Here is a 15205-nt window from a genome sequence, read left to right on the forward strand (position 1 = left end):
TAAAAACGTGGGCACTTCACTCTGTCAGAAGCTGTGCTATTTATCTAGTTCTCAATGTAATTATCTACAGGGTCCTCTCGGGCTCCTCACCTCTTCAGGCCAAGATGTATTTTAGTAAGTTGTAGAATTTCTTCCTTAGTATGTGATTAGAATCGTGGTTAAATCTCACCATGCACTAACTGAAACTTGCCCTTAATTTTATAGAAGAAAGAAACTTCCTACTCGTGTCTATTCCTTGTTAAGTATATAACTCTTCTTGTATTGAACTAATTACAACATGCTTCTATGTCTGGTTTCGTTTATTCCTACACCTTTTTTGCTTGTGTAGACTCTCTATTTATTCGCCACAATAACGGGTTACTTCCTATTTAGTTTATCTTGCTTGTGCTGACTCTCTTTATTGCTCTGGTGATTCCCAAGGAAAATAATATGCGCGTGCTCGACTAAACACTTGTCTTTATCCAAAATGCGCACTATCTAGAATTACGGAACAGTCTTACTGTAATGACTTGAATATTGCTTCCCGCCGCAACCTTTCACTTGGTAAGCGTTCCGTTTTTCTCACAACTGCGGACGTGAATTCTCTGAGGTTTTGCAAGTACGTGCTGTCTTCCTCACAGTACAAGTGAAGTGCGCCACAGAACGCGCTCAACACCTGGACGACAATGATTGCCCCTAAAAGCTAGTATGCGCCACGGAGTTTCCTTCTGCGGTCTCTCAACCGCCATCTTGGTAATGACGAGTGGCGCGTATATTTTTTCCTTGCCTTGACTTATGTTTTAGAGCAATTATGCTCACTGTGAATCTTGTTTTCGGCGGTTTGTTGGTGATCGTGACAAAGGAGCAAAGTTGGGACCAGCAAGGTCCAAGGGACTCACCAATAGCAGGAGAATAAGAGCAGGCCCAGAGCAAGCAGGTGAGCCCACTGAATCATGAGAAGACCCACAGAAGGACCCAAAGGCACAGGAGTCGCAAGAGGACCTTGAGCAGCTCACTAAGAAGGAAGGCCAGTCGATATGGGGAGGATGCTGTACTTGGCAGGAAGAGATGCTGGGGCTGGAGTTTCTTGTAGCCAGACGATCTGTGGAGTGCAGAGGCAAAAAGCCTTGGCAAAGCAAAGTCGATGTGGTGCACAGGGGTTCGGTCCCAGTGGTTTCCGGCGAGGTATACTGGCCTTAAAATTGCAGAAAGGACAGGTCAGGCCTCGAGGGAATTGCATAACCACCACCTGTGTTGCTGATCCTCGGGAAGACCGTGGAACATCAGGAGAAGCAGACCGATCAGCTTCGTTGCGGTGCCTGCAGATGCAGGGGAGTGACTCCTTCACTCCAAGGGAGATTACTTTGGGTGTCCTTGATGCCCACAGGTCTGGTGAATATCCTGGAAGAAGCACAGACACAGGCGACAAAGAAGACTTGTAGAACAGCGAGACCAGGTGCAGCAGGAGTCTTTCGTGATGAAGTCTTGGTTCCAGGCGAAGTCCAAGTGTCCAGACTGACGTGGTTTCAGTCTTGAGCCTTGTCCCACAAAGAATCTGAGGACCTACCCACAGGAGGGGCTGGACAGAGGGGAGGATACTCTGATGTCCTTTATCCAGTTTAGAACCAGAGTGGGAGCCAAGTGCTCCCTAAACTTGCTCAGGCTGGAGTATGCAAGGAGAGGACCAAATATGCCCTTCAAAGCCGTCTGGTGGCGCTGGTAAGCGCCCCCACCCCAGCCCAATACACTAAGTGCTGTCTGGGAGGTGGTCACACAGCCCTCTGACAGGAAACCTATTGGTCTACCTTCCCCTGCTCGAGCTTGACTCAGCAGGAGGAGGGCAGATTTGTTTCTGTGGTCGGCAGCAGCACTAGCTTGATGTCAGACCCTGTTACCGGTAGTACAGGGGGTACATGGGATCATACTTCCAACACCGTAATCACTTTTGGGGTACGATTCCAACATTTTTGATAGCAAACATGACCTAGTTTGGTGCAGTCACTATAAAGGTAGACATCTCGTAATGACTGTTGTCCATTATATGTATTAAAATGACCGAACTCACTTACAAAGCCTGGAGAACGGACTCCTGGATTTGTAGGGGTGTCCTGCTCATGCAGGGGCACCCTCACACTTATAACCAAGCACCCTGCCCTTGGGACTGAAGAGCCTGCCATAGAGGTTACATATGTTTTAAGTGGAGTGACTTTAGATATAAGAAAACTTGTATCTGTTGTGAGAGGTGCAAGCTCCGACTCACACAGACTGCAATGGCAGACTTGTAGTCACAGTTTAAGTCGACTCCCATGGGTGGCATGATACATGCTGCAGCCCATGGGAGACCCCTGGTGTACCTATGCCCTGGGAATATTAGTTCCATATACTAGGGACTTACCAGGGTACACCATTAGCCAGTTGTGAACGTACCAAAAGTACTTACCAAGGTCAATTTAGGTAGAAAGCACAGTAACTGGGGTCCCGATTAGCAGGATCCCAGTCAGACTAGGTCAAAAACATAATGACACCAAGAAAGAATTGGGGGTCACCATGAAAGCAGGTCCTACTTTCCTACAGGCAGTTATGAGAAAAATAGAAGCAGCAAGATACTCAGGAGTTGATAGAGTGCCAAGTAAAGGGTATTTATCACACACCCACAACAATTTGCTAACACATTCCACCAGCCAAGAAAACAAATCCAGAACAGATGAATTAAACAAAAATACAGTAGAATGAGGTGCATGTTCCATTAGCCCTGGAGAGACATTCTAGGCAAGTAAGGCAGTGGAACATCACATTACATGGGCACTCAACCATCTTTCCAGTGCTTCTTATGAGAAACCTCTCCATTGACTGTAGTAGTTCCGAGTTTCATTTGAGGAATTGCTATCTTGGTTTATGCGTGAAGTAGGCATAATTCTAGTAAAATAATATATTTTCCATGAGTCGCTACAAAGTATCAGTGGTGGCCGGAACAACAGAGCTGTGTGCAGCCTGGAAGCCTTGGGCACATAGGATGCTTACTTCTAGAAGGATATAGCTGTAACACACACCAAGGATTAGTCTGGGAGCTGGTCACATATGGGCAAGTGCTCTTTCCAGGCGGACATGCTGCAATGCATAAATCAGATTCCAGTGGCCAAGTTTTGTCATGGAAACATTTAATTTAGCACTTTACATAGAATCTCTCCTGAATGTTCCTTATGTGTTAATCTATATGATAAGGTTAACCTGCGGTCACCAAAACCTGTAACTTCAAGAGCACCAACATGGAATAATTTTAATTCCTTCCTATACAACCATAAGACAGCCATTATATTCTCCTTCACTACATAATATCGTAACAAGTTTTGTTAGAATCACTGTGAAACCTTATGTCTCCCAGTTTTAAGACCTATATGAAATTAGAAGATAGGCTGACCTTTTTAATTTCCTTATACAGCTCCAACTGCAGACGTGGGAGATTGGAATCCATCAAAGCCTGTAGAAAAACAAAGCAAAGAAATAATCACAAAATGTATGCATGCCTAAATGTAACTCAAATATAAGATAACTAAAATTCGGGCAAAACAGGAGTACATGCTTTATTACAGAAGGGCTTTTGAAGAAACCCTTTAGCATAAATGTATATATTTGAAACAAAGGATTTAAGTCCACAAATCACATGTAGATGCACTGTAAATGGGTCTTCTTTTTTCTTTTCCTTCGAGAATTACAACACAGTAAAGGTTAACAATACCAAGTGTTCACAGGATGAGGGTGTTAATAACACAAATATCATCTGCTGTAGCTTGCTATTTCCACAATTGCATGCTTACGAAGGTACTTTAAATGTTGTTTCCTACCTAATGCAGTTTAGTACCATGTGGTTTTATCATCACAACAAGACTGGATTGTTGAGATGGCCAGTTACAAGACAAGTTGACCCAACTGTGATGTCTTCGGAAAAAGGCTGCATTTATTATTACGAATACAGATAATTTGCAGCCCGTTTCAAGTAGGCTGTCATATCGTAAAGCCCCGAAACCGGTCCTAGAATGCTTTTTTACAGTCCAGGGAGGACCTGGCTTGGATTTTCGGGCTCGACTGTTCCCATTGGGTGCAGGGTCAAGACTGATTTGCATATGGCTGGGTTCGAACTGGAGCGGCATGGTGAGCAAACAAACAATGGATTTAGGCCCAGATCTCTGTACTGGGGTGAATGTATGACATTGTTCTGCATTCTGTCCATCAACTGTTCTTTTTGCATTTGTCACCCCGAGTGGGACAGGTATGCCCAAACGTGGGTCCCATGTTCTCCATGCCACTGGAGTCAAGCTATCCTGGCTGATGAGGGGTGAAATCCTGAAACCGGTACTAGGATGCTAATTTCTAGTCCAGGGAGGACCTGGCCAGGTAGTTCGGGCTTGAGCAAAAAAAGATGGATTTAGGCCCAGATCTCTTTACTGGGGTGAATGTATGACATTGTTCTGCATTCTGTCCATCAATTGTTCATTTTACATTTGTCATATCCTAACTGTCATTTGATTTGGAGATTAATTAGATTGACCAAACTACTTGTGGTTCACGAAGATCGACTTAAATCAAGCTTTCTGACGAAGTATTATCACTCTGGAAATGGTTTGAGGATTCATAAAACACTGCACAGAAGGCCTTGTCTTTGGAGATAAGGCAGCTAAAACATGAAAATCTCTGCATTCAATGCGAAACCTAGAAAATCTATCCTTCTGAAGGAACCTAAAATTTTCAACTGTCACCAGCAATTCATATTTGTTGTGCATTATAAAATAAAAAAAATGTTAATATCACATCAGAAGGACAGAGTAGACAAACCTACTTTCACTCCAGACCTGAATGTCTCTATTAAGTTTCGAATAATTAAATACTTCATTTAATCAACAAAAGAATCATTACAAATTCATAATAGTTAATGTTAGTGTGCAGAATAAAGAGGCAAAAATATTGTCAAGGTCCAAAATAGTTATTTGCAATTAGCAAAATGTGGTCTGTGCTAAACTGGCCACATTTGAAGTGTCCATACTCTAATATATCTATTGGCTGGGTTGTAATGGTTTTGTTCAGACGTATCTTCCCCAATGTTAATTGACTGAGTTTCTGGATTTTTCTAACAACTGTGCAATTATGTACCTCGTTGCAAACAAAAATACATCAGGGTTCCTCGATTAGTTGCCAAAAAATGAACCGATAATCCCTCACATTTCTCAGTATTCATATCAAGGGAGATTAGATCGAGTGCCAGGCGTCATTCCAAGGGCGCCGAGTACTGAAATAATTTTATCACATATATACACTTATGCTATTACATACGGTGCAGATAAGACATCACCGAAAGTAAATATTGAACCATTCTCTCTCATCTCCAAGCAACAGGATGACTTTTCTGCTTTTGTCCATATGAGTAACTAAAATTTCTTCAAAATCTACCTCTGTAATTCTTTTCTCCAACTAAACATGTAATTGTATAGAAGACCTGCCCATCACCTTCAAGAGCTTCAGTAAATGATGCAGCCCTAAGGAATATGCTACTTACCAGTATGCATCTGTTCTTGGCATGTAGAGCTGCAGATCTATACACTGTGCATAGCTCGCCATCTGGTGTTGGGCCCGGATGTTTGCAGTTTGTTTTTCCTCTTGGAAAGTCTTTGGAAGTCACGAGTTCGATGACTCCTCCCTTGGTTCGTATTGCGCATGGGCTTTGGCTCCAACCTCAGATTGTTTTTCGCCAGCAGGGAAAGATGGAGCGTAGTGGTAACATTAAAGAAACCCATGTGTGTTGTATCTAAATAAGATAAGACTGGAACGGATACAGGTAGCCGGGTGGGCGTGTATAGATCTGCAGCTCTACATGCCAAGAACAGATGCATACTGGTAAGTAGCATATTCCGTTCGAGGCATATGAGCTGCAGATTATACACTGTGCATAGATTATATACCAGTATCCGTTGCAGTAGTTTGGAACAGTGTTTTGAGTACAGCCTGGCCCACAGTAGCTTGTTGCTTGGTTTGCAAATCTACACAGTAATGTTTTGTGAAAGTGTGCGGTGTTGACCATGTGGCTGCTTTGCATATGTCATTGTTCTGCTCGATTTTCCCGGCCTTCTTGTGAGGAAAGGTGATTGAATGTGACTTCAGTCTCTTACCATTCAAGTCTAAGGGTTAGAGTAGTGAATGGAGCCTATTTACTAGGCACTTCGACATGATCCTGTGCTCTTCCCCATAGATCAGGGCTTGCACACATAGCCTAGGGGATAGATTCGTTAGTATTAGGGATAACCTGTCCTGTAGTGAGGGTATTTCATGGAGCCGTGCTGAATTCAGGCCTGGTAGGCCTCAAACGGGAGAGACTCCATCTTTCTTTCTGCTCCGGCAGCTTGGGATGCTTCTAGGTCAAATGTAATGTTTTAGTTATGAGGTGTTATTCGCTTGGAGAGAACCGGTTCAGGCCGGCCCTTATCGAAGGATTGTATTTTTCTTCATGCCGAATACACTACATCAGGCCGGCCGGCTGGGAACGTGTCCTTGGTACGGGGAGGTACAAGAATTTGGTGGGCGGCAGGTTACGGGCCGGAATTTTCCATGAGGAAACACACCTCTATATTATTGAAAGTCTGAGGCAGTTACATGTTCAGTCCGTAGGCGGCATCTAGCCGTTAGCAGTAAAGCTACTACTTATTCCAGGGAAGACAGACGCCATCTTGAAGGCGGAGAAAAACCGAGAGACAGATACTCTCCTAGCAGAATAGCCAGAGAGGAGAGAGTAGCCGATAAGGAAGAGGTCCCAGTGACTCGGAGAAGGGTGAAGGGAACAGCGCATAGTGGTGCAGACGTGTATCGGTGACTGCGGAGGTGTGACTTCCAGGCGAGCCGAGGCACAGACGAGAAGGGGACCTAGATGACCACTGAGTGCAGGCTACACACTACTAAGGTGATGTCGACGCTTTCTTATTAGAGTGCACAACTTAATCTTTCACTTTTCTTTGCAGGTTATGTGTTATATTGAAATGTTATGTGATTGCGTATATAATGAGTAATAAAGTACCCAGTTTGTAGTGAACCAACATGTGCTGCGTGTTCTTGTATGAGAGGGTAGCCTATTTTTCTAGTCAGATGCGGCTACATGAACAGATGTTAACCCTGATCAGGTAAGTGGTAACTGAATAAGGGAGAGAGGAGCCCCTCGAACCGGAGAACAGGCTATGCTCGAACTGGCAGTCCTTGTGTGATCTGATGAATAGTGAGACTGATTCCCTTCTTGTATGTTATGGTGATCATAGGATGAACTGTCGTATGAACTGCCGTCTGGGTAGAGAGGTCTTGATTCGTATGGGATCGCGAGGCCGCCACTTGTGCTGAGACTGCCGTCTGGGTAGAGAGGTCTGGATTCGTATGGGATCGCGAGGCCGCCACTTGTGCTGAGACTGCCGTCTGGGTAGAGAGGTCTGGATTCGTATGGGATCGCGAGGCCGCCACTTGTGCTGAGACTGCCGTCTGGGTAGAGAGGTCTGGATTCGTATGGGATCGCGAGGCCGCCACTTGTGCTGAGACTGCCGTCTGGGTAGAGAGGTCTGGATTCGTATGGGATCGCGAGGCCGCCACTTGTGCTGAGACTGCCGTCTGGGTAGAGAGGTCTGGATTCGTATGGGATCGCGAGGCCGCCACTTGTGCTGAGACTGCCGTCTGGGTAGAGAGGTCTGGATCCGTATGGGATCGCGAGGCCGCCGATTATAAGAGGTCTTGGTATGTATGAGTAGGAATTCCCTGTCCTTAGGTGGTAGATATATGTGGTTACCTATTGTAAATAGGCCCTAGGGAGGGGGAGGGGGTAACGTTCTGGCTGGGTTAGTGAGGCTCTGATGAGCGGGTTCTATCTGATCCGAAAACCCAAGCAGAACATTTGGCGTCACGAACCGTTTACGAAACCTGTGTGCGTTGTGGTTGTATCGTGTTTGCTTTCGGCGCGTGCGTGGTTTCGTTTGTATATTATTTGTATATAATTGTGTGTATAGTTTTTTTTTTTTCTCTTTCTTTTCCGAAATGTTTTCTAGAAAGTCGAAATCTACTTTTAAGTTGCCCGTTGATATTCCCGGCTGGGATTCAACGCCTTATGAAGCCTTAGCCCGTGAGTGGGCTGATTCTACTGGTTTGAGTGAGAATTGGAATTCTTTTTTGGAGCTGGCGGAGCCGGCTAATGTGATTACTTGTTTACAGAAGGCGCCGGTATCTAAGGGTGATGAGCTTCCCGTTTTGGGGCGCAGAGGTTGGATTGTTCTGTCTGCGTACAGGATTCTGCATGAGAGGTTGTTGAAGTTGCAGAAATTGCATAAGGATGTGGAAGCGAACTTTGTTGAGATTCAGAATGCTCATACTTTGTTGCGGTGTCAAAATAAGTTGCTTGCTGACAAACTTGAGACGTACCAAACTATTGCCGAGAGGGCGGCTGTGCGAATTGCTCGTTATAAATACAAGAATCGGCGTGGTCGTGTTTCGACACGAAAGGTGCGTCTGGTCGTGGCGAAAGCCGGACTGGATTGGAATCCTGATGAATGGGATGGTAATATCTGGAACTCGAGTGATTCTCGTTCCTCGGGTGAGGAGTCTGCCAAGCGCGAGTCCTCTCGCTCCGGCCGTGATTGTAAGTCTGCTTCTTGCGCCTCTGATGGTGCACCCCGTGATTGCGCTCGTCCTTCGAGTGGGGTCGATGCTTCTTACACTGATTGTTCCTCTACGTGTACTGATCGAGCTCCTTGTGATGCTCGTCCCGCGGTCTCGGTGCATCCAGTTTTTCGGCGGAAGTTGCAGCAGGCTCCCGGTGCTCCGAATGGTATTGCTTTAGACTCTTTGGAGGATTTTACTCAACAAGAAATTAGTGATATTTTGCAGCGATTTCGGCAGCGAGCTGGTGAGACCTTACTCACATGGGTGGTGCGCCTTTATGAACTGGGCACTGCTGGCATTATGTTGGATGCTGGCGATTGTTTGAAGTTTTGTTCCTTGAGTTCGGATTCTACTATACAGGATCATTTTCGTAACTTTAATGGTGGTGGTCAAATTACTTTGCTTCAATTGGCGACTGAGGGTTGTAATCAAAACTATCCTACTGAGTCTGACTGGCCTGTGAATGACAAACCGTGGTATACTTTGCGCGATGCTACACAACGTCTCAAAGAGGAGGTGATGAAAACGGCAATTTTTCTGAATACTGCTGACAGGTTGCTTGATGGTTTGTTGACATCTTCTGTGCGGAATCGTATTATTCGTTCTTCCCCTGTTGCTTATAAGCAGGTCATGATGACTTTATTGATTAATCAGACTGGTAACAGGTTATCTATGGTGCTGGAATCGGTACGCCAACTCGGTGAGTTGGGTGAGTGGTTTAAACCTGAACGGCAGTCCCGGCCTGACACTCGTACTCCTGGTGACAATAAACTTACTAGACGTGATATGTTTTTTGGTCTTGTGGCCGATGGTGTGCGGAAGGAGGACATTGACGGTGAGACTACTCCTCGTTTGTGGGAAATGTTTCGCAAACGTGGCTTGGATCGAAAGGAGGGTGCCCGGCGTGTTCGGACAACTGAGTGTGATCGTGGTTTTTCTGATGGTAGCGGTGATGACGACCGCCGTGGGCGCTCTGATCGTCGTGATGATCGACGTTATGTACGTGATTTGTCCCCCCGTCGTGAGAGAGACAGAGAGAGAGAGGGGGAAAGAGAGAGGGGGAGAGATGATTATGTTAACAGCAGACGTAGAGATGATAGGGATCAATCCACTGAGTTGAGAAGGAGAGAGGATCGACACAGATTGGCCGATCGTAACCCGCAGTACAATGCAGAGGACAGGAATCCATTTCGTAATAGAGATGGATATGAACAGGAGGTATCGATACCTGAGAAACGTGAGAGTCTTTATCCTGATTTATGCTGGTACACAGAACGCAGTAAAAATGACTAGGAAATAGGTCAAGCTCCAGTACACAGATGGGCTCACAGAGATAATAGACCCTATGTAGATATTGATATTTATTGGAGACATCGTAATGTCCAAAGGGCCCGAGCATTGGTAGATACAGGAGCGGAGGCCACTCTTATTCATGGAAAATCAAAGAAGTTTAAAGGTCAGCCTTTTACAATTACCGGATTAGGTGGAAAGGAAACTCCCGCAGTTCAAACTTTACTTGAAATGAGAATAGGTAGAATTCCTAGAAAAGAATACTCTGTATTAGTGGTGCCACTCTTAGAATTCATAATTGGAATTGATATTTTGAAAGGAATGACTTTGCACTTAGATGATGGATGTTACCAATTTGGAACTAAACATTATATATCGTCCAGGCCTGTACGGGTTGGTCGTTTAAGAATGCCCCCCATAAAAGTTCCCCAGGCGACAAAAGTGGTTTGTCAGAAGCAGTATCGTATTCCAGGTGGTCATGAAGAGATTAGTACCACTATTCAGGAGTTGGTGGATGCAGGAGTTATAACCCCAGTTACTTCTGCTTGGAATAATCCTGTTTGGCCTGTACGTAAGAGTGATAATTCTTGGCGCATGACTGTTGATTATCGAGAATTGAATAGACACACACCCTCTTTGACTGTTGCAGTACCGGATGTTATTACCCTAATTGAAAGAATCCAAAAACATCCAGGTACATGGTATGCGTCCATTGATATTGCTAATGCTTTCTTTTCGATTCCGATTGCCCCTGAGTGTCAGGAACAATTCAGTTTTACGTGGAACGGGCGTCAGATGACGTTTAGAAGTCTTCCCCAGGGCTATGTGCATAGTCCTACGATATGTCACCGGCTGGTGGCAGAGCATTTGGCTGAGGTACCGGTTCATCCGCAAATTCAGATATGTCACTATATTGATGATATTTTGATCCAAGGCGAAACACAAGAGGAAGTTCAGACCCAATTGAACAGAGTCATTGAGTGCCTGCGTGAGAAAGGTTGGGAAATCAACCCGGATAAATTACAAGGTCCGTCCCAGGCTGTGAAATTTTTGGGTATTAATTGGCATGAGGGGCACCGAGAAGTGATCCCTCAGGTTAAACAGAAAATTCTTGATTTTGCAGTTTCGAGGAATAGGAAAGAAGCCCAAAGCTTCATTGGTTTGTTTGGTTTTTGGCGCCAGCATATTCCTCATTTGAGTCAAATATTGGCCCCTTTGTACCATGTCACTCGTAAAAAGAATGCATTTGAATGGGATAAACCACAGCAAGATGCGTTCAGTCTGGCAAAAGAAGCAATTCAGCATGCTCTGGATTTATGGCCTGTATGTGATGGTGATGTGGATTTGAATGTGTCTGTACAAGGCCTTTATGCGAATTGGAGTTTGTGGCAGAAACAAGGCAAGAGTAGAGTGCCGTTAGGTTTCTGGACCAAAAAGTTACCTGATGCTGGTGAGCGTTATACACCTTTTGAGAAACAGTTACTTGCATGATATTGGGCTCTGGTGGATACCGAGCAATTGACTTTGGGACATGATATAGTTTTGCGACCTGAAATTCCTATCATGCAGTGGGTTATGAGTTCGCCGAAAACTCACCGAATTGGACACGCTCAAGAGGCGAGTGTGATTAAATGGAAATGGTATATACAAGACAGGGCACGTGTGGGACAAAAAGGAGTTGCATCTTTGCATGAGCAGGTGGCGCGGGCGCCATCGACTGAGACTGAGAGTGAATGTTCCGTACCTTTAGTACAGGAGTCTCCTGTTAAGTGGGGTAGACCTTTTGATGATTTGTCCGCGGAGGACAGAAACCATGTCTGGTTTACGGATGGTTCAGCAAGGTTCATAGGGACGAAACGGCATTGGAAGGCGGTGTCCTATAATCCGATCACACAAAAATTGCTGAGTACAACTGGTGAGGGTAAGAGCAGTCAATTTGCGGAACTCTATGCTGTTTATCAAGTTCTGAAACAAGAGTTACCTGGCACATGTCATATTTTCACCGATTCTTGGTCTACTGCCAATGGACTGGCAGTTTGGTTACCGACTTGGCATTCCCATAGTTGGAAATTGCATTCAAAAGAACTGTGGGGAAAAGAATTATGGCAGGAGATTTGGGAAATGCTCCCACAGGGTACTGTTACAGTCTTCCATGTGGATGCTCATACCCCGATAGACTCTCTTGACAAATTCTTTCATAACATTGCAGATGAGAAATCTAAAATTGCTGAGGCAGTGGTGGACAGGCAAGATTCTGATATTGCGGGATTGGCGAAATGGGCCCACCAGAAAGCAGGACACTTTGGAGAGAAAGCCACTAGCAGGTGGGCTGCTGATCGAGGAATTTATATTCCCCTAGACTTAATCAAAAATGTTATTCTACATTGTCCCATTTGTCAGCATATCAGGCAGCGCAAAGTGCCCCAAATTGTTAAAGGTCATTTACATCGCGGGAAATTGCCCGCTCAAATTTGGCAGATTGATTACATCGGTCCACTTCCTACGAGTAGGAATTGTCAATATGTTTGCACTATTGTTGATACATACAGTGGCCTGCTGGTGGCCCTTCCCTGTAAGCAAGCTACCCAATTGAATACTATTAAAACATTGGAATTGATTATGATGTATTATGGTGTGCCATTCCAAATTCAATCTGATAATGCATCCCATTTTCGTGGAAGATTGGTACAGGAATTCTGTGTGGAAAACAATATTGAATGGGTGTTTCATATACCATATTATCCACAGGCCTCGGGTCTTGTGGAGAGGTTGAATGGCCTGCTGAAAGATCAGTTACGTAAATTAACAGATGACAAGTATAAGAATTGGCGAGACTTTTTGCCTCAAGCGCTATTGATTTTGAATAACCGTCCTTTTCTAAATGCTGAATCCCCACTTATGCGTTTGTTTCCTCCGAATGTTGATGCTAAGCCCAATGAAATCAGAGAGACTGTGATGTACTGGGAAATTACTCCCGGAGCTTTGGCTCCATGTAGAGCGACCCCAGGGTCGGCAGGTTTAAACTTGCATGCCATGGATGACACCGTTATAGAAAGTAAGAATCGAGTCATCATTGAAACTGGTGTTGGTGTTCATATACCAACTGGGAATTTCGGATTAATCGCCCCTAGATCGGGGCTGGCTGTAAAAGGCGTTCAGGTGCTTGGAGGAATCATTGACAGTGATTATCAGGGCGAGATTAAGGTGCTCCTGCTGAATAGCAGTGAGGTTGATTTACTGATACATCAAACTGACCGAGTGGCTCAATTGCTAATAATGCCTGTTTTCAGTGGTGAGATCACAAAAGGCACTGCCCCAACGTTGCTAACTGTACGAGGCCAGAAAGGTTTTGGCTCCACCGATAATCCTGGGGCCAGAGTTTGGGTGCAGTCGCCTAAGAATCCCCCTGAACAAGCAGAGGTCATTGCAACCGGTCAAGACAACACCATTTTAGTTATGAGACCAGGGAAAGATAGCTGGGAAGCAGTCCCGGCTGACAAATGTTACTTACGAGAATGAATAATGCCTGTATTTGATTCTCTTTCAGATCATTCTTTGGACTGTTGCTGCAGGATGTGTCGGCGTTGGACTCCTTTTGGGCTGGTACGACGAGAGAGGAGGGATCCCATCAACCCGGGCTGAGTTGAGAACCCGAGTGTCGCGTTCCTTCGCTGCGTGGGATTCGTCGTCGAACTTTTGGACTACGTTAGCCAAACGAGTGACTAAAGCCCCTCATTTCTGCTTGACACCGATGAGATCGGTGACTGACATTCTAGCGACTTGTTTAGTTGCTGTCCCTGCTTCATTGGAGACTTTGACTCATATTTTCAATATATCGAATGCTCGCCCCAATGTTCTTCTGGGCGATTTTGCTACCCATGAGTATTGCCCCTTGTGTACTGTACTGTCAGACCCGATACCCCCCATCCAGTCCCAAATAGTTACCTATAATATCACACAGGGTGATTTGTGTTTTTTCCTTACTTGTGATCCTAGTGCGATTTCTGAATGTATGCGTTTAAGATTGAAAGGTGCCACTTCATTCACCGCTCATGAACGAACTTTGTGCCTTCAAAGGACACCGAAAACATGTACTTCTGTTCAGAATAGCATGACTTGCAAGAGTTTGGTAGTTACCCCCAGTCATTATCGCACGATGTTACTACCTGCCGGATGGCTTTTCTCATGTGGTAATACTTCCTGGCCATATATCCCCGCAAATATTTCTGGAGGCCCTTGTGCCATTACTAGACTGAGCTTGTTAATGTTTTCATCACATCCGAATGCCAACTCTCGTGTGATTCGAGATACAGTGAGGTTACAGGAGGATTGTGACTCATCTTTGCATTTATATTCCAAGTCTGAATACCTTAGCCTGGCTATTTCAATTGTTGGTGTTCCTGCTTTGGCAGTTTATAATGCCAAATCTATTGGGAAAATGGCCTGCTGGATGGTAAAATCCATTAATCATACTTCTACAGTCCTGTCTGACATGCTATTAGACGCCCAGGGTGAACGTAGAGCTATCTTGCAAAATCGAGCGGCCATTGATTATCTTTTGCTTAACCATGGACACGATTGTTCTGATTTTGAGGGTCTTTGTTGTTTTAACTTGTCTGATCATACAAAATCCATTCAAGCTCACATTGATAAACTACATGACTTGACAGAAGAAGTTAGAAAACACATTGACCAGGGCTGGTTTGACTGGCTCTTTAATTGGTTACCTGATTTGCATATGTTATGTCAGATATTAGGAGGTATTCTGGTTACTATCGGCATTTTGATTTCTATCTGTTGCTTTATTCAGTGTATTCCTTCACTACTTCAATTCTGCACACCTGGTACTAGACATAGATCAGTTAGTTTTGTTTCATATTATTCTTCCACAGATATTAGTTCTGTTTAATGAATGTATAATAGACTGAAGTCAAGGGTGAAATGTTCTGCTCGATTTTCCCGGCCTTCTTGTGAGGAAAGGTGATTGAATGTGACTTCAGTCTCTTACCATTCAAGTCTAAGGGTTAGAGTAGTGAATGGAGCCTATTTACTAGGCACTTCGACATGATCCTGTGCTCTTCCCCATAGATCAGGGCTTGCACACATAGCCTAGGGGATAGATTTGTTAGTATTAGGGATAACCTGTCCTGTAGTGAGGGTATTTCATGGAGCCGTGCTGAATTCAGGCCTGGTAGGCCTCAAACGGGAGAGACTCCATCTTTCTTTCTGCTCCGGCAGCTTGGGATGCTTCTAGGTCAAATGT

The 15205-nt window shown here is 44.8% G+C and overlaps 1 protein-coding gene across 2 annotated transcripts in view; it reads right to left on the minus strand.

Moving 5' to 3' along the window:
* The window catches only part of HTT (huntingtin), a 2065683-nt gene that overhangs the window by 1863228 nt on the left and 187250 nt on the right, over positions 1-15205 (minus strand). For both annotated transcript variants that reach the window (XM_085642500.1, XM_085642499.1), the window contains exon 4: positions 3398-3457. In XM_085642500.1, coding sequence (XP_085498626.1) covers positions 3398-3457 — 60 coding nt within the window. The remainder of the gene's footprint in view (positions 1-3397; positions 3458-15205) is intronic.

Source organism: Triturus cristatus, chromosome 2_2 (assembly GCF_964204655.1).
Source record: "Triturus cristatus chromosome 2_2, aTriCri1.1, whole genome shotgun sequence".
Taxonomy (NCBI): domain Eukaryota; kingdom Metazoa; phylum Chordata; class Amphibia; order Caudata; family Salamandridae; genus Triturus; species Triturus cristatus.